Source organism: Solea senegalensis, linkage group LG9, assembly GCF_019176455.1.
Source record: "Solea senegalensis isolate Sse05_10M linkage group LG9, IFAPA_SoseM_1, whole genome shotgun sequence".
Classification (NCBI taxonomy): domain Eukaryota; kingdom Metazoa; phylum Chordata; class Actinopteri; order Pleuronectiformes; family Soleidae; genus Solea; species Solea senegalensis.
In genome coordinates, this window is record NC_058029.1 from 19,727,851 (window position 1) to 19,746,499 (window position 18,649).

Below are 18,649 nucleotides of genomic sequence, written 5' to 3' on the forward strand. Positions count from 1 at the left end.
CCGAGCGAGCGGAGCGAGAGGAGCCGGGGAGCGGAAGTGCTGTGCTGTGTGTGTTGACAACGAGAAGTCGCATGTGTCCAGTGGAGGCTTAAAAACCTCTGCCGAGAAAGGTTTGTGAAACATTTACATTGTGTTCAGCGGTATCAGTAATTCTCCAGTGTGATGCTTTTTTGTTTATTTGTAGAAAGGCGACCATAAAACTGACCTAACTGGCTGTTTATTATTGTATTAAACTAGCTGCGTTGATGATTCGGTATGGCAAGCTATTTACTTGCTATTTACATTTCTGCACTAGCAAGACAAGTTTGGTATAATTTAATAGAAGAATACAATAAATATTAAAGGCACTAATGTAGAAACAAGTGATGAAAAGAGTTTGACTGAGAAATGCTAGTTATTCCTTTTCTTATATTTGCAAATTACCCTATAATTGGACATTTTCATTAGGACCTACCATTATGTTAAACGATATCCCATTGAAAGCAGGAGTGAGTTGAAATGTGACCTAAAGTTATTTATGTAAGTTACTAAAGCTTAAAAGAACTTGCTGTGAATTTTGGGTTTTCAAACACCATGTTGGGCATTACTTTACCTGTGTGTTATAATGATTAGTCCTGTTTTTACAGTTCCACATTGAATTTCATTATTTATTTATGTATTTGCTTGCTTGCTTTGTGGGTTTCTAATGGTCGATTGCAATGGTAGCTGCAGGGTGTGATTGGAATATTTCAATCGCCAGGTGTTTCCCAAACTCTTTTATGTTGAGCCACTTTTTTGACATTGACAACAATTTTGACTAATTTCGCAATTTGAATAATGGTGAGCAAACTCTGCATAATATATCATATCTGGCTACTTTTGCTGCCATTTCCAAATGCCAAATATTATTTTGAATAGAAAAAAACTGAAAAACACTCACACAAATCCCGATCCAGACTCTGGGAATTGCATTACACAATGTGTTTTTGGGACATCTCACTTATACAACTAGGTAAAGCAAGGGAATAAGGTTTAACTTAGGTTTAGTCCTGTCGTCCATCACACTTCAGATCTTCAGATAGCCTCAGATATAGGAGTCTACACTACTATACCTGCAGTGTCCACATTAGTTAGAGAGCTAAAATGAATAAGCCATAACACACTTGCAATTGTACTGGGAGGTACAGGTTCCAGCTGTCTCAAAGTGTACATTAAAAATAGGCCTGAAAACTTGCACTGAGTCTAAATGTAAGCTCTTAAATCACTTGTGTGTGTTTGTGTCCATGCAGATGACAGCCCAGGAGGTGCGTCTGTGTGGTCTGCTGCTGCAGGAGCACTTTGGAGAGGTTGTGGAGAAAGTGGGAACACACCTGCTTAAAAATGGAGCACAGAATTTAAGAACCATCATTCATGAGACTGACACCTCACTGGACCTGGTACTATTTTACTTCTTAGCTATCTCTAGGTTTTTACTATCTCTGCTTCACGCCATATGAATATCATAATACATCATATAATTAATAATATTATTATGTACACTGTTGACAGTTGACCCATTCTACATTGTAGTTGCATGATAACTCAAGTCATTGATCAATTGGTGCTCCAGAAACGTGTTAGATAAATGTTAGATTGTTTTAGCACAATATGAGTGCTGCCAAAATGCTATGTCAAGGATAGAAATGCATTTTCAGCCTGAATGTGATTAGTGATCTGGTTTTGTGTGTCTCCCTCTTCTGTCTCAATGCAGGTAAAGAAGTCTCTGTGTGTGCTTGTGCAGCATGGCACCTGCGTGTTCAGCTCAGGCCGTAAAGGACCCGGGAGTCCCACAGAGTATCAGACATGCTCTAATTGGATTCTGAGAATTCTACGTTACCCACGTTACATCTACGCCGCAAAAACCCTGTATGGAGACACTGGAGAGCTAATCATAGAGGAGTTACTGCAGAGAGGTCACATGACCCTGAGCAGCACGGTTAAGACAGTCGCTGACCGCCTCACACAAAACATGGAGGGTCAGTATTTCAGTGTCTTTTTAAAATATTGACTGTAGAAAAACATAGATGTCATTCAAAGTGTTCTGATGTTCTGATCCACATTTGGTCAAAAGAGTGTACTTTTGATGTTCCCGAAAGTATTGTTTTACTAAGTCTTTGAAGTCACCTCTAAGATTCACATTAGTAATGATTTAAAAACTGTAGTGTGTAACAACAGCGCGCTAGTAAAGCAAATTGGCTGCAAAGAGGTTGAAGTATTACTGAAAACACAAAGAAAACAAAAGGTTTCAACCCTACTGCTTCAGAAAAAGTGCTTATTCAGCAGTTTGACAGAATAAACGCTTCCTGTGTTGTTCACACCCTCAGTAAGGTCTGACAATATTGCATGGCAGAGCCTGTTTTCACTTGAAGGATATAAAACATGTTGCCTTGTTTCTGTTCACAGTGACCAAAGCCAGAATAATAACATGAAGGACAACAAGAAATGTTTAAAAACTGTTTGTGGCTTTTTGTACAACTTAATTATGTTTGATAATGTAATTATGATGCAATGTCATTTCTTGAGATTTGTATAATTTCCTGGTGTTGTAGAGGGACACAGCATGGATTACGGTGAAGTGTCTAATACCTTCTCCAAACTGGTGGAGACTCATTTTCTTCAGCGATGCCCTCCACCACCTAGAGCGGGAACAAAAGACAGTAGTACTCCAGCTACACCAGCTACTCCAGCAACACCTGCTACTCCTGCTAGCACCGCCGTGCCCACACCAGAGAGCTTTCCTGACTGCTACAAGATACCACATGTGACACTCGCAGGGCGAGGCAAGCGCCAGCTCTCCGCTGAGGATGGAGAGGACCAAAGGAATGCAAAGAAACCCAAATTAGACTCACAGGTGAGTGTTTTAAGTTTACTCAATCTCATTGTTCTCCTTCCTCTCCCACTTTTATAATGTGTTTTCTCCCGTTCACATGTTGTCTGGTCCTCTTGTTCAGACACATGGTGACGAGGGGATTTACTGGCAGGTGAATTTTGAGAGGTTCCACCTTCACTTCAGAGATCAGGCCATCGTCACTGCAGTGGCCAACAAACTGGACCAGGTTTGGAGGCTGAATTTTGTGCCTTTAGAAGTTTGACCTGTTTATTTGTCATAAAACCATGAATACAATTATACTGATGAGGTTTTTATTCTGGAAAGTTTGAATACATGCTATACCATCAGTTTAATTTTTATATATTCAATGCAGTTATACACAAACAACAGGCTTTATCTTTTTCTGTTCACAATGGAATTATGGTTTTGATAACAATGTTAAAGCGTCTTTATTTTTTTAGACAAGCAGTGAGATTGTGAGGACTATGTTGAGGATGAGTGAGGTGACTACCTCGCCCACAGCCGCCTGCACAAAACCTCTCTCAGCCAACGAGATCTTCCGGTCGCTCCCAGGCAGCTACAACATTTCTAGACCCATCTTAGACCAGTACCTCACTCTGCTGGTGGATGACCCGGTATGACCTCTGCATCCGCACAAAACATTTTCAACACTTCCACAGCTATTGTTGTTTTATTTCTTCTTTTCATTTTTCCAGATGGAGTTTGTGGGGAAGGCTGGTGAAAGTGGAGGAGGGATGTATGTTGTCAGTATCCTCTTTATTAAAAGCCAGAGACGTCACAGTGGTTTCTTAAATTTAATTCATGACACACAAAGATGTGGAAGTTTTTTTTTTAACTCATCACTCAGATCTTCACAAAGCACTGGCCAATCTGGCACGAGCCACAATCGAGTCTGTGGTTCAGGAGAGGTAAGTGTGAGTCAGTGGGTGTGTGCATTGAATTTTGTTGGTGTGTTTATTTATGTCATTGAAAACGTATTGTCTTAACTGTCATCAGGTTTGGCTCCCGGTCAGCACGTATTTTCCGCCTGTTGCTAAGGAAGCGTCATTTGGAGCAGAAGCAAGTAGAGGATTTTGCCATGGTTCCAGCCAAGGAAGCCAAAGACATGCTCTACACGCTGCTTTCACAGAACCTGGTCCAACTGCAGGTATATGTGCTTCACGTTTGATTGCTCCTACTGAGCTCTTACCAGAGAGAAAAAAAATGTAGTCTGAAACCTACTGTATATTTCATTTAACGACCACCAGGGGGCAATTCCATTGATCACAAGAACAGGTCCATTTATATGCAAGTGTGTGAGAAAATTACCTCTAGTGCTTGAAAATATCTCTCTGAACGATTGTTCGAGTTATCCTTCTAAACATCTACAGAACACCCAAATACTGTGATGCCTTTTTTGACCACTCTGCTGAATTGCTTTCTGAAATCTGTGTTGACTTTGACAGCGTTGTTATTGAGATTTTTAAAATCCATGTTGACAACCCTGCAGACAGAAGGTCTGATGAACTGTGTTGGCCTGACTCAGCACATGAAAGGACCAACCCACAACAAGGAGCACACTCTGGATTTGATTATCTCCTAGATTTAAGATTTATTAAATATTACCTATTGCAAAATAATATTTAGTGTTAGTGCTAATAATTATAGTCAGAAATGCACAAATAGAGTAAAATGGACGGCATTTATGTGGACATGGATGACAGCTAGTGTTGCAGGTAGAGGTGAACATGCAGTGTATGTCCTCTCGCACAGGCCCACATCTGCTCTTCCAAATATGGTTTCAAAAAAACAAAATGGTACTGGCCAGAACACTGAAGTCAAGCCTTCAAAACAGCAGTTCCCAAACCCGTAGGTGACAGCACGGTGGGTTGCCTTTTGGCTGTTACCCAATTCAGACCCATGACTCAGCAGTTTGATATGAGGAAGGAAGAAAGGATAATGGTTTTTGGTTTGTTTCCAAAGTGTACTAAAGATTTTAGAGATGACATCCCCCTCCTTTCAGTCTCTCAGGCACTTGAACACAGCAGGAACTGTCTGTTATTAGTTTCAAAGCTCCTCAAGCTTATTTTCAAAAAACATCTGATCCAAAAACTTACTTTGGTAATTATTTGGCGCACTTTTTTAAGACATACTAAGTGGATGAGACTTTTTTTCTTTACAATGTTGTAGCATAATCTTTTATTACTGGTTGTGTTTTGAAAAATGTTGTAGGGAAATTTTAATAAAAAAGAATGAACATCTGGCCACTACACATTCTTGATGAATATTTGTTTTTTATTTTTATTTTTATTGCACAGGAAGTCCCCAAAACCCCTGACTACGCACCCTCTCGTACCTTTTATCTTTACACCGTCAATCAACTGCCAACTGCTAGGATGCTGCTGCAGAACTGCTACAAGGTAAAATAGTAATGAACGTAAGTGAATCTGTTGTGTGCATGCTGCTTGCTGTTTCATTTATTTGTACATTTGTCCGTGCAGACGGTGGCAAACCTCATAGAGAGACGCCTGTTTGAGACCAAAGAGAGCAAGTGAGTGTCTCATATCCTCATGTTTCCTGTTTATTTAGTGCATGTGCAAACCAGAGGATCAGCTTTAAAAGTTGCACAGCTCATACACCGTGATACAGATCAATAGTCTTAATTGCGTCGCTTCTGTATTTGACTGACAGACGTCTACTGGAGAAATCCCAGCGAATTGAGGCCATCCTGGCATCACTGCAGGCCGGCGGGGCGGAGCCTGAACAGCTGACAGAGGTTGAGGAAATGATAACCACTACTGAAAAGCAACAGCTGGAGGCCTTACGACTTCACATCAACAAGTAGGGACAATTCAGTATAATGCAGATGTTCGTCATCTCTCTGATGTGGTGATTGTCACTATTCTCATTTCCCCTTTTTTTCCTTCCAGGTTAGATTCAGCGGAAAACCAAGTAGATGAAACCATCTTCCTTCTGGAGTCTTACGTGATCTCCACTGCCACATCCACCAGCTGAGTCACATGTTTGAGCATTGAAACTCACCCATAGCAAACATGAACATTTGCCCTCACTATTTGTATATAAATGGTTTCAAGTACAATTGTTTTATAGTTTAATGCTGGAATATTTGGAGTAGAATAAAATCATAAATATATCGGGTTTTATACTTTTTGTTGCATCAGCAAATGAATGAACTTGGAACCGAAATACTTTCCAACACTTTTAATTTCATTAAAGAACACAAAACTGGAAGACAAACATAGAACAAAGTGATTGCTTGCAATGTAAAACCATGAAGTTTCTGAATATTAAATAAAAGTATTGAATACACATTGGCGTCACTTAAAATAAAATAAAATAAAATAAGATTATTTACACAAGTGCTCCCGACCCTGGAAACAGCGGGTAGTGCATTTTAGTTTGACCCTTGTGATGCTCTCTTTGGTCCTGAAGTGTCCCAGTTGCATCTGAGTCATGAGTCCAGTCCCAGGATCTGTTATCTGTGGACACGGCTCATCGCTGACTAGTTGTTATGGCACATGACTGTTGTCATGGCAGCTTAAGTTGGACTCAGTCCTCATGGTTTTCCTCTTCTCTTTGTTTGCGCGTGAAGAATCCCAACTGATGAGAGGTGAGATCAAGATTAATGTGCATTCTGGTATTTTTACGTCATGTCATTTAAATTTTAAATCACTGCGACAAATACTTGCCAGGAACCAAACAGAGGGAAAACCAACAGGCTTAAGTACTGTCAAAATCCTTTTACAATAGTTCTTTGGCAGTGTTACTTGATACTGATTTAAGTGATGCATACAACTGAACGAGTGCCGCTTTAGTCTTGTTAGTGCATGTTATCCAGTAAACCTAAATAATGTTTGTTCATCAGTATATGTATTTTAATTCATTATTGTATATGAAATGATAATATGACAAATATAAAGGCTCGTCTAGGTTCTTTCTTCTCATACACAGTGTCTGTCAATGGACGCAAATCTTTATGATTTTTATCCAAATAATGTTTATATATGTATATATATATATTTGAAAACAGTATATAACACCATTTTACTTCATTTATCTCTTCTCGCTCATTAGTAAAAGCAATCTTAGTATATTTGAAGTGCTGTATATTAGTAAGTAACATACAGTATATAATGTATGTTTAAAACTCAACAGTGTAATTGTTTACTATCTGTACTGTTGTAACATGTAACATGAAAATACCTTCCATAGTACGAAAATGATCAGGGCCAGTAGCAGCAAACCTCCGATGATGCTGCCAATCAGAATCCAGAGTGAGATGGGAATGGCTCGGCCCTTTAACACTTCCAGCACAGTCTGAAATAAAAAAAGATGGAATGAGAAATAACAGAAAAGTAAATGTTCTGGGGTGCTGTTGTCTTCTTACCTCCCTCCAGAGAGTTTCTGTGTCCAGAGTGATGAGATTAGTCTCCTGTGCTGTGAGGCGATAGGCCCCCGTTATCCTCACTGACTTGTATTTGGCCTGCAGAGAGACACAGTGGTGATGACCAGTGTTTGAATGAGTTGGACTGAAATGAGCATGTGTCTGAGTTCATCTTACTTTTCTGAAGAAGTCATCGTGCACTCTGCGGCTGACGCGGACGACAGCAGCCTGACCTTTGAGAAGTTTCTGCACTTCACACACGACCTCTGTGCACCATGACCTGCTACAATTCTACACAAAAAGATACACACATATTTAAACATGCGCTGATGCTACACACTGCTCAGTAGCTGCTGTGTTGCCTCGGGCCTCACCAGTATGTCATTCTGCATCATGTCCTCAGGATGAAGAGGACGGACGTCCCTCTGTCTGACCTTGAGCTGAGTCACATCACTCACCACACTGCAGTTCACTCCTGTGGCCTGCAGAGCAAATTAAATATGTCAGATTCCATCTAAAGGAGAAATAGAAAGTCTCTGAAGGAAGGGCTACTCACGTTGTATGAGAAAACTTCTGTGACAGTCATGAACACTCTGTCTCCTGCAGCCACAGAAGGCAAAAGCAGCCTCAGCTCCAAGTTACTCACAGAGTAACAGCCGAGGTTCTGCAGCTACAAACAGAAACAAACAAGGCTCTGTTTTTTTGGTTCCTCTGGTTTTTAACAGTCTCACAACACCTGAAGCCACTGGTTGAATCGACGTTTTTAAATAAATGAGCACATGAGACATACCCTGAGGTGTGTATAGAACTCTGGTCCAATTGCCTCAGACACCGAACGAGTGGGGTGAACCTCATACCGGTTCAAATTAGAGTCACTGTAAAGAAAATAACAGCAAAGAATTAAAGTACATTAACACATGAAAAGAAAAGCTAAAATGTGTTTATGCCATGCACACATACCTGTTAACAAACAGGTCTGGTTCATACTGAACAAAACTCTGCAGCTGGACACTGTTGTCCCCTAAGGTGTCCTCTCTTTCCACACTGTCGCTGTAAAAGGAACAAATATTACATATTATACATAACATACTGCATATACGACTTGTATGATATATACTATCTATCTAAAATATATGAGGACCTTTAAACATTGCTGCTTGACTGAGTTACCTGGAAGCATTGAGCTTCATCTGGACTCGATTGTGCAGAGATGTGCAACTGAACTCAAACTCCAGCATGAAGTTAACCTGCAAACAAAGGAGAGAGCAGCTTGAGGTGACACATTTCGCCTGCAGTGAGGGAAGTATGAGCAAGCTCCACTGAGAGCGATGCTTCTTCAGCATGGACGTACTGTACAGTACCTTCGACTGGGAGCGAAACACCGGGTAGCTGACGTTACACGAGTGGCTGTTTGCACCAAGTGCTGTACACTCAATCTTAACGTGGGCGTCCTCCTACAAGGGGAAAAAAGACACGAAGAGAGCGATGTCATGTCAGGTAAAGCACGTTGCTAAGTGGGTATCGTTATTCATGTCTTTAGCTGTCTACCCGAATGCTGAGGCTGGAGAAGTGCAGGTTGCGTGAATAGTGCAGTATCAGGCTTGTGTTGTAGGCATTTTCAAGTCTGTTCTGCAGCTGCACCTCCACCGCCAGACGCCTACGAGGGCTGCGGATCACATACGGCTTCTGTCTGTGGAGAAAACACAGTGGGGACTCAGTGAAACCTAAACAAGTGAGAAAGTCAACAGGGAGGGATTTCTCTTCTTCAGATGTGTACCTTGTTCCAGCGATGTCCATATAAGCCTGCAGCACCAGGTCTGTGGTACACACATCGTCCTCCCCACAGTCCTTGAAGAATGGGATCTGGAGAGCAGGAACAAGAGTACACAGCATGGTTGATGGACACATGAGTTGGGTAAATGAGGAGCATTAAGAAGTCTGTCAATGTCATTTTGCCACTCACTGATTTCTTGACAGTGGTTGGCCAGCCCTCATCCAACACCGGTCCACTCTCAGTGTTGTTAATCTTAAACCGCAGTGAGAAGCTGATGGGACGAATGTAATCGGCTGTGTCCTACATCAGAGACGGAAATGCAAACATTTCAAATATTCAGTAAAAAGAAAATGCACATATTGGGAGTTAGTTCACCAAGATAAGCAGCAGGTGGTGCAAGTTGCATCACCAGCAGAAGAAGGATAAGACGGTGCAACTTCATGATGTAAATAAAACTCACCAAGGAGCTGTTGATACTTTAGTTTCCAGCACACAAGGCTGTAGTGAGGTTGCAGCCACATTATGTCTAAACATCATCCTTTATCTCACCTCCCTCAAGCACAAAAGTCTTTATACCAGATTTATTTTCCTTCTTTTTTTATTGCAAAAATGTGCATTAAAAAGAACCTGATGATGATGTTACTGTCACACAGTCTGTCCCGATTTTGTTTATAAAAGATGGCAAGTGCGTCACTGTGGCTGGTGTGTGTGTGTATGTGTGTGTACAGATACTCACGTAAACATGGAAGGGCAGTTTGTAGCAGACAGTTTGTCCTGTTTGAACTCGGACTGCCAGCTGCGTCTGTCTGTGGGAGCTGTCGTCAAACAGAGCTCGCGCAGACAACTTCCTGTCATCCAACATGGCTGACACCCACAGATCTGAGGGAAGAGCAGGTCATCGACACAGATGGTTAGTGTTGGAAGATTCCCATTTTAATAAACAATTTGAGTCCCTGGCCAAGTTCCAACTCTTGTGTTTCTTGTTCTAAGGATGACACAGGCATGCAAATTTGGGATTTATGAAAAAAAAAGTGATACCAAAGCTGTTGCTGTGTCGTCCTGGAGAGCGGGTAACAGCTGTGTAGCAGGCAGTGGCATTCAGACAGGCCGACTCTCTGCCGCCTCTCTGGCAGGTTTTCTGGATGACGTTGATGGAGTGCGGCTGGAAGGACAGAGTCACATTGACCTGGACGATGCTTCGAGAGCTGCAGACAGTGAGGACACTCATTACGTAAGCAGCATAGGACGATTTTGAACAATAGATGTAAATGTACATATAAATAAATATCTCTTTTGTACTGTTTGTTTTTTAAAGGTCCAGTGTGCAATAATTAGTGCCATCCAAGTGGCAACCGGTAGTGATGTCACCGATAACACTTAAAGCCTGAAGACTCGCGATATGGCCACTGTCAAGCTGTCAATCACACCGGTTGATGTGTCCACACATATGTACCGTACATTATCGTTTATTTTCTATGTTCTATTGAAGAAGACTAGGAAGAAAAAAAAAAGTGATTGAGACCATTAACTCCTCAGGAAAATGTTCACTGATGACGTTATGAATTCAATGAGAAGCTTATTTTTCCCTAGAGGTCTATTCAAACAGAGTTCTCTATATTTTTACTTTCCTATGGGAAACAGGAAGATTATGTCCACTATGTATACACAGTTTATGGTGCCCTCTAATGGTGAGACTGCAGATTGTGGCAAAAAGAGGACTTCTCCACTCACTACTCCCTTTCTCAAGTGCATCAGGGAACTACGGTGGCCTTTGCATACCAGAAAGTACATATTGTTCTTCTTCATTTACATCATAAGCTTCCACTTCAAAGTGTGAAATGCACACTTTGGCTGGTGTGTTGCTATAGAAACATGGTGACCTCCATGAAAAGTAAATATAAAAGGCTTACTCTCATTTTAATTTTAAAGCCGTTCTACACTTAAACACACCTACTCATGTGCAGTAGATTCAATTCCTTCCTATAAACCCTAATAAATGCTACACAGTGGACCTTTAAGTGTGTAAGTGATACATTTGTTGCATACAGATTTATTATTTATTATTATTATAAATAGACAGATAAATAAATAAATGATCTCCCAGTGTTTGCAGCTATAAAATGAAATCAGTCCTGGCACTGACTTTCCTCTCCTCCTCTATGTTTACTCACCTGAGCAGGACTGCGCTGCCCTGTGCTCCCACTGCCAAGTCTATTAGCTCATCTCCATCCAAGTCCAACTGAGCACTCAAACTGCGGCCAAAGTACTGCAGGGAGGAGGAAATCGATGACCCTGCAATACGCTGTCAGGAGAAGAGCCAAAGTTAGTTTAAATTGACTTCTGAAATAAAGCAGCCAGCTTGAAGTTGTAAGTAAATGGCAGGTACCTGTTTGTAACTGTGGTTGATGTAAATACCGTCTCCGTGGTAGACATAGATGGCTCCCTTGTGTTCGTCCTCCAACGGGGCTCCAACCAGCAGGTCAGTGAAGCCGTCATGGTTGAGGTCAGGAGCGGCCGCCAGTGCGTAACCAAACCTGGCATCCTGCGCTCTTTCCTCCGACTTCAGTGTGCCATTAGAAACAAACACCTCCTCCTGAGAGACACGCGAGAGGAGAACACACATGACATTACTGATACAGACATCACACTTTAACCTTCTCTGCCGCAGGTGCACTCATGGTAAATTGCCATCGGAATATTACACAACTCCTTATATGGACATCCTGGGGGTGTGTGTTTATATCATATTCAGCCTTTAATTTTTTTTTTTATCTTCTTATGTGTTGTTGAGTCAAAGTTATGATTTGTTTTATATTGCGTTTTTAGTAGTGATATAAAGTAGCATTAATTCTGCAGAAATCAGAATTTATTATTTTTTTGTTGTTGAAAAAAGGATATAAGACACTCTATATTGCACATTCTTATAGCCTCTGTATATACTGTACGTTTTAACATAGTAATGGAAAAAGCAGCTGAAATCTGTTCTGTGTTTTAAGGGTTAATAAGTGAGAAACACAGAATTAAAGCTGTCGTACATACATATTTAAATATAAACAAACGTCAATTACATTTGATTTAATGAGATCACAAAACTCTGATCAGCTCCACACAACTGTGTGTTTCTCAGTATGGCCGTGTTTGGATCTTGTGTTGCTCGGCAACATTCGCACACTGCAGGGTTGATGTGTAAAGCTTGATGGAATTTTCTTTTTCTTTTTTGTTGGTTGCTTTCAGTTATGTGTCAATTTCAGCTGACATAGGGTGACAGGTCACCAGTCCATCACAGGGACACATATAGAGACAAACAACCATCCACTTACACCTCAATACTGCAGGTGTCTTACCCCACTGAGCGTGTAGATGTAAACTCTCCCTGCTTCCTTGTTTCCCGAGCCGAGGTACATCGGTGCGGCAACCAGAAGGACGTCAGTGATGCCATCCTGGTCAATATCCAGCCCACACACCTCGCTGCCATAGTAAGACCCAATCTACAAAAGAGAAACATGTGATTTCAGTTTACTGCCACTAGGTGGAGTCCTTGCTTGAATCTATAATTATGGAGGTTCCTGCTGTTGGGTGTGTTGTGACTGAAAGGGATAAAAAGAGAGCTTTACCTGTTCTCCATTGAGGGCCTGCACTATGTTGACATCGCCGTCGTCACTCAGTTCAAACAGGATGACTTTGCCTTTGTGTTTGAAGCGAGGAGCCCCGGCGACATACAACCTCCTCCAGTCACCAACGATCACTGACGACACTGTGTAACCTGAAAACATCACACACACACACACACACACACACACACACTGCTCAGTCTTAAGCCATCGAGGATACAGGATAATATCACATATGCATTGTTTAAACTTTTTGGAAAGCTCTGACTCTTGTGATTTCAGAAGTGGCTTGAGAACAGAGGTGCATTGCAACGTTTGATATGGATGGATCAAGTCTATGTTTGTGTTGTATTGTAAAGAAAGAAGTGTCTGTGTCACAGAGAGTTAAAGAGAATTAAATCGTTCCGATGACCACGAGCCACAGGCTCACTGTTTGGCAAAAATACTGCAGGAATTGAATTAACTGTAAATTTGGAACTCTGAGTTAAAAGTACATTTTATTAATTATAATCTATTTTAGCTTATATTAAGCTTCCCTCATCGGCCACTTTTATTAAAATTTTTTATTTATCTATTAGGCCCACAGGACACCTGGTGGCAGGGGTGACACCCAGAGTGGTCATCGATGTTTGCATGTGTTGTACATTCAGAGATGATCTTCTGCAGACCTTATTTTTGCCTTTCTATCATTTTGTGTGGTCATTCTCTTACCACTGTAATCAACACAGAAATTTGCCCAGAGAAGTGTCGCTCACTGGATAGTTTCCATGAATTCTCTGTGAACCCTAGATAGTTGTGCAAAAACACAACAGCGTCAGTCAATATTTTCCCGAGGAATGAATGTCTCAATTGCTAGTTTGAAGTCCTCTTCAATAGCACATGATGTGAATAATTTAGTAAATGATGTTTCCATTTGGAGGAAAACCGATGATAAATGACTGCATCATATGTATCATCCAATAGGAGCCTGGTTGCAGGTGACATCTGTGAAGTTTTGTTTGCAAAACCTTAACACGAGGACACAAAATGGGACTGTGAAAATGTTCCCTCTAGGGCCGAACAGTTTTAATCTAATCTAATTGGAATTATTTTGACATGAATTGCGATTGTGATCTGATTGTCGATATCAGAGGGAATAGTGATTTTTACGTCATTATTCTCATTTTCATTCGAAAAACATATTTGAAATAATACCTGTGTGATATTTGTGCTGATCTGTGACAAACAAAGATGTTCTCTTCAGTCTGTAGAGTAAGATGTGTATAGATCAAGAAAATAATTCATCTAAAATGATATTTTGACACATTTTGGCTTTAACAAATATAGAAAATTGTAGTATATTTCAGATAAATTACTCAGCCCTAATTCCCTCCCACCTTTGCACCTGCCCATACTCAGGTAATCAGAGTAATCAGGCGCAGGGAAGCCACCTGTGACTGATTATCTGCGCCCAGAGTCACGCTGATTAGATGTGTGTGTGATTTCAATACTAAGACATTGGAATCATGTTTGTTCTTGACACTTCATGATTATTTCTCATACTATCTTTTACATCGTGGACATTTTACATGTTATTGAGTTCTGCCTGTTTTAGTTTTCCTGCTTTTACCTCCCGCTGTGGTCCAGTCCACTTAGGGTGGGGCTGTGAGGGACATCAGAAGGCACTCTGTGTGAGGGGAGAGACAGTTGCAGTTTGTTTACCTAAATAAGCAGCATGGTTTTTCAGCTCCAGTGGAAACTCGCTCTCAAAGGCTTCTCTGGGCGGCACGATGCGTCCACTCGTTCCCTCCTTCAACACTCCACCATCCCAGTCATAGGCTCCGACCATCCCAAACAAAATGCCATCCTGACCAATCAAGAGCACGGCACGGATGAGAAACACAGGTACAACATATTTACTTCTCACGCCAACGAGAGAGTGTACGGGACTCACATCCAGTGTGTGTGTGGAGAAGCCGATCTGAGACATCTCCATGTGGAACGAGCTCTCGTTGTAACCCAGTGTGCCTGCAGGTGCACAAAGACAACAAGTTAAGTCAGCGTTTTTTCATCTGCACGTCTCTTCTCACATCTCCACCTTTCCTTCCTGCCCTCCTCAGTATCTGATCTTAAATGGTGTCATGAACACTCACTCATCTGGAGGACCACAGGTGGCAGAAGTGCCTCACCCGTTTCCTCAGCTCCTCTGCCTTTTCCCTTCTGATTTCCTTAAATATTTAAGGGTAATATCACCTTTCATCAGCCTGCCTCTCATCTCAACTGTTGTGATAGCTGTACTCTACTCTGCTGTGTTTTTATTTTATTTCTATGACCCCACCCAACTTCTGACTCACATTCCTCTACGTCGAACTTTTCTTTCTCACACAGTGTAGTAGTCAATAAAATAATTTATTTTATTGACTTGTCTGACTAAAATTTAGGAATGACTTCTTGCCAAAATATTGGGAGTGCTCGGGCTGATAACCGATACCGATTCCTTTTGCCCAACTGCAGAGGTCATTTAGTCTCTTCTGTAGTGAAATTAACATAATATCTTCATCAGGGCAGATGTGGATGTAAAAGATCTTCATTATAATAGCTGTATGGTGCGCTTTTTAGTCAAGGAGGCAGCAGTTCTTTCATTCAACTATATTAGTCATTAGTCATATCGGCAGATTTGAGTGTGTTTGCTGATATTCGATAATACATTTTAAAGCAAATGTCTGCCGATGTTGTGCCGATAATGTCACACGTTCCTAATAAAATGATGTTAATTATTGGTTAAAATACATTTAAAGAGGAATCAGAGGAATTAACCACGTAACAACTGCTGTCAGTTGTTGGAATTGATCATTTCCTGGTATTAATGTCTAATATCAATGAAAAAAAGTGGTAATCACAGATATACGGTAAACTGGCAATTTTAAGAACTAAATTAATCTATAATTAATGTATTTATTAACCTTTATCGAACAGATGTATGGAAGACATAGAAGAGGAATGACTCCTTTATTTGTATGCTTTTGCTTGAGGTCACGAACAAGAAGAGTGCATGACATCATGTGACACCTAAGTATAAAACTTGATGGATTATAGACCAACTGATAAATCAGATGGTTGTAAACACAACAATCACTGTGTGTGAGTAACTTTGGTTCATCGCTCACCTTCCAGCGTAAAGATTCGGTCTCCCAGAGCGTCCACAATATCATTGAGTGCGGCTTCATCGGTCACATTAAAAAAGAATTTGTCATCAGGGTCACTCGCAATGTACTTGATCTCATTGATGAATGTCTCTGGATCCTGCTGCCGACGGATGTAGTGACCCAAAACCTGGAGGCCAGGAGAGGAGAAGAGAGAGAGAGGTAGTGAGGGTGAGAAAAAAGGAGCCTAAACAAACACTTAGGCATGTATCAAATATTACACTCCTCATGGTTTTATCCAAGTGACCTGGAACTGCAAGGTCCAAGTCTTTAACATAAAAATAAACACACACCATGGCTGGTTCACTGTCTGCATAATTTAGCAGTAATAAAGCAATACCTAAAGACAACAAACTGACTGGAAAACAAGACAAGAGGAAACAGCAGCCACCAGAGATCTGTAAATGAGGTGCACAGGCCGAGCTCGGAGGTGAAGAGACGACTGATGCACAAGATATACTGTGGCAGCAGTGGCCAATGGCCGAATGCCTGAAATATAAATGAGAAAATTCCATAAGAGAAACCAAACCCATGAATCTCCCAGTGTGACTCCAGCTGCCAAGCAAACTAAGGAAATCCTCTGTTTTCAAAGGGCAGAGGATGAAGTGTGGTACAGTGTGTAATGTACAGCGTCCACACATAAATTATGTACATTAAGCTGAGAAAGTCCACACAGACTGCCAACCATAGCAAGGTTTTATATAATTAACAACAGAAAAGAATAAATAAAAAGTCTCAATTTGAAGGTAAAGCACATTTCCTGCTATAGTACAGCTGTGGTTTAATGTGTCCAAGCACATTTTACACGGTTCTGCATGAACTAATGCCCCACAAACACACACATTCTAGCCCCTGACCTGCACTGATGTATAAAACACAGTCTGCACTTCCCAGGGTCTTTTTTAAAAAAAGCACAACCGTCCCGTGTGAGTCATTTTTACTGCACACAACCTGCACACACAGGAGAGCAACATCAAACTTTAACTGTCATCACTGAAACGTTTGGGCACACACTTGACCCACAAAACACACCTCGTTTTTCTTTCTGTCTCTACAATTCATCCGTTTATGATCCGCTCAGGGTGCATCGTAAAAACCGCGGCGATCCTCGGACTTTGTTACACGTGGCACCATCATTAGGTCAACAAATGTAGAAAAATGACGCACTGATGCAAGAATAGAGCATAAATTCAGCTTCATTTCCAAATATGTGATCCATTGTTTATACAGTTTATACAATTAGGAGATCATTTTTTTTAAATGGGATCCCACTCTGATCAGACTGGACCTGTTATTCCTAAGGCAGGACGAACACTGATCTTTAGCTTTGGTCCTGACTCGAGTTGTATTGTGAATCTGATTTATTGCGATTCGAAAGTATCGATAATTGCGTTTGTCTTTCTCTCCTTAACTCAAAATTGAATGATACTTTTAAAATAAAGTGCATTTTAGCTTTGTCTACTCAGTTCTCCTCTGTGGTTCTAGTGGAGTCTGAAGGTTCCCCAGTGTCTCCTGTGGGATAGGGAGGGGTCTGTAACCAGTCCTGCCACTAGAATCCGTCCAGTCCTCACATTCGAAAACCACTCGGAGTCTCTCTGTGTGTTGGGGGGGGTCGGGTGGGGCTGGAAAGGAAGAGTTTTTGTTCCCACTCTGCTATTTTAGTTCACTCAAGGGGTTCATTTGGTGCTGTTATTTCTTGGGGAGTGGTGGTGGTGGTATTGTGTGGCTGCCCAAGGGTGCACAGTTTGTGGTCAGTGTATCACGATCATACAATGCAAGAGGAATGTCAAGGATGCGCTCCACACCCCACTGATAATATACGTGATTCGTTGGTGTATTTTGCTAAATATCAAAGGGAGAGAGAGCTCTCCTGGGCTAACATTTGAACATCGTGAGGGAGTAGAACACTTGGGTTTCTGCATGGAGTTTGCATGTTCTCCCTGTGTGTGCATCGGTTTTCTGCGGGTTCTCCTGTTTCCTCCCACATTGCAAAAACATGGTGATTTGCGGATTAGGTAAATTGGACACTCAAAATTAACCGTGAGTGTGAGAGTGAATGGATGTGGCCCAGACCCCAATGTGGAGGATAAAGTGGTAGAAGATGAATGAATGAGGTAGTGGAATTTTTTTTTAACACTGAAGTGATGGGTCTTTTAAGATAGTATACATAGTATAGTATATATATAGTATATACTCACAGCGATGGCATATCTCGTGATGTTTCTCTTCTCACACTCCTCCAGAGCGTCCGGTAGCTCCTCCCCATCATGTGACTCTCCGTCCGTCACCACGATCATCACCTTGGTGGCTCCGTCTCTCGCACCGCGATCAGGGCTGAATGCCTCTGTGCTGAAAAAGGTAAAAGAAATAATTATTCTACGAGCCATTTAGCACAGCCGCCATTTTGACATGGTTTAGCGGGAGCAATACGGGTTTTACTGATTGAAACTGAAGAAGCTAAATGGAACTCAGATTTGCCGACTGTGGCCTGAATAAATGGCTGCCGTGCAAAGGGCCCATAGTGCTAATTATGCAAATGTGATTTGTGAGAGGGAGCGGGAGAGAAAAAGAAAGTCAAAATGAACCATAAAACAATAAAGGAATGAAAGGGCTGAAGGAAGAGAGAGGATAGCAAGGAGTAATCCAGTCATTTAGTAACCTATGTGATCTCAAATAAACTTCCTCCTTATATGATAACATACAATTTCAAGTGCTTCTCTACGAAAATGAGTAGCTAGTGAAGCAGTGAGACATTGGAATTGAGTGCCTTCCCATCAAGTATGTTATAAATGGTCCACAGCTATAATAGTCGCCCTCGACACACATGCA

General features: G+C 41.3%; 2 protein-coding genes across 2 annotated transcripts in view; one reads left to right on the forward strand and one right to left on the reverse strand.

The window, feature by feature from the left end:
• The first annotated feature begins 26 nt into the window (after positions 1-26).
• Positions 27-6,002, forward strand: polr3c (polymerase (RNA) III (DNA directed) polypeptide C). Its single transcript, XM_044033561.1, has 13 exons — positions 27-110; positions 1,269-1,415; positions 1,730-1,994; positions 2,568-2,869; positions 2,970-3,074; positions 3,310-3,483; positions 3,565-3,616; positions 3,717-3,777; positions 3,866-4,016; positions 5,167-5,268; positions 5,350-5,399; positions 5,540-5,689; positions 5,779-6,002. Exons 2-13 carry the CDS (start codon positions 1,269-1,271, stop codon positions 5,861-5,863), a joined length of 1,644 nt encoding a protein of 547 aa, XP_043889496.1. The 5' UTR covers positions 27-110; the 3' UTR covers positions 5,864-6,002.
• Positions 6,003-6,055: 53 nt separating this feature from the next.
• itga10 (integrin, alpha 10) overlaps positions 6,056-18,649 on the reverse strand; it is a 28,666-nt gene continuing 16,072 nt past the window's right edge. The window contains exons 8-30 of the mRNA XM_044033560.1: positions 18,019-18,169; positions 15,785-15,950; positions 14,572-14,645; positions 14,340-14,484; positions 12,642-12,790; positions 12,372-12,515; positions 11,414-11,620; positions 11,199-11,329; positions 10,066-10,232; positions 9,764-9,906; positions 9,217-9,327; positions 9,031-9,116; positions 8,802-8,943; positions 8,615-8,707; positions 8,424-8,500; positions 8,214-8,303; positions 8,044-8,128; positions 7,810-7,923; positions 7,628-7,735; positions 7,431-7,544; positions 7,257-7,352; positions 7,073-7,186; positions 6,056-6,469 (exon numbers count right to left, since the gene is read on the reverse strand). Coding sequence (XP_043889495.1) covers positions 6,419-6,469; positions 7,073-7,186; positions 7,257-7,352; positions 7,431-7,544; positions 7,628-7,735; positions 7,810-7,923; positions 8,044-8,128; positions 8,214-8,303; positions 8,424-8,500; positions 8,615-8,707; positions 8,802-8,943; positions 9,031-9,116; positions 9,217-9,327; positions 9,764-9,906; positions 10,066-10,232; positions 11,199-11,329; positions 11,414-11,620; positions 12,372-12,515; positions 12,642-12,790; positions 14,340-14,484; positions 14,572-14,645; positions 15,785-15,950; positions 18,019-18,169 — 2,758 coding nt within the window. The 3' untranslated portion in view covers positions 6,056-6,418. The remainder of the gene's footprint in view (positions 6,470-7,072; positions 7,187-7,256; positions 7,353-7,430; positions 7,545-7,627; positions 7,736-7,809; positions 7,924-8,043; positions 8,129-8,213; positions 8,304-8,423; positions 8,501-8,614; positions 8,708-8,801; positions 8,944-9,030; positions 9,117-9,216; positions 9,328-9,763; positions 9,907-10,065; positions 10,233-11,198; positions 11,330-11,413; positions 11,621-12,371; positions 12,516-12,641; positions 12,791-14,339; positions 14,485-14,571; positions 14,646-15,784; positions 15,951-18,018; positions 18,170-18,649) is intronic.

Bases quoted from the DNA above. Each gene is read 5' to 3' on its own strand.
- polr3c (XM_044033561.1), top strand. From the start codon at position 1,269: ATGACAGCCCAGGAGGTGCGTCTGTGTGGTCTGCTGCTGCAGGAGCAC. The intron at 1,995-2,567 runs GTCAGTATTTCA...CTGGTGTTGTAG, and splicing joins CCTCACACAAAACATGGAGG to AGGGACACAGCATGGATTAC. The intron at 5,269-5,349 runs GTAAAATAGTAA...TTGTCCGTGCAG, and splicing joins TGCTGCAGAACTGCTACAAG to ACGGTGGCAAACCTCATAGA.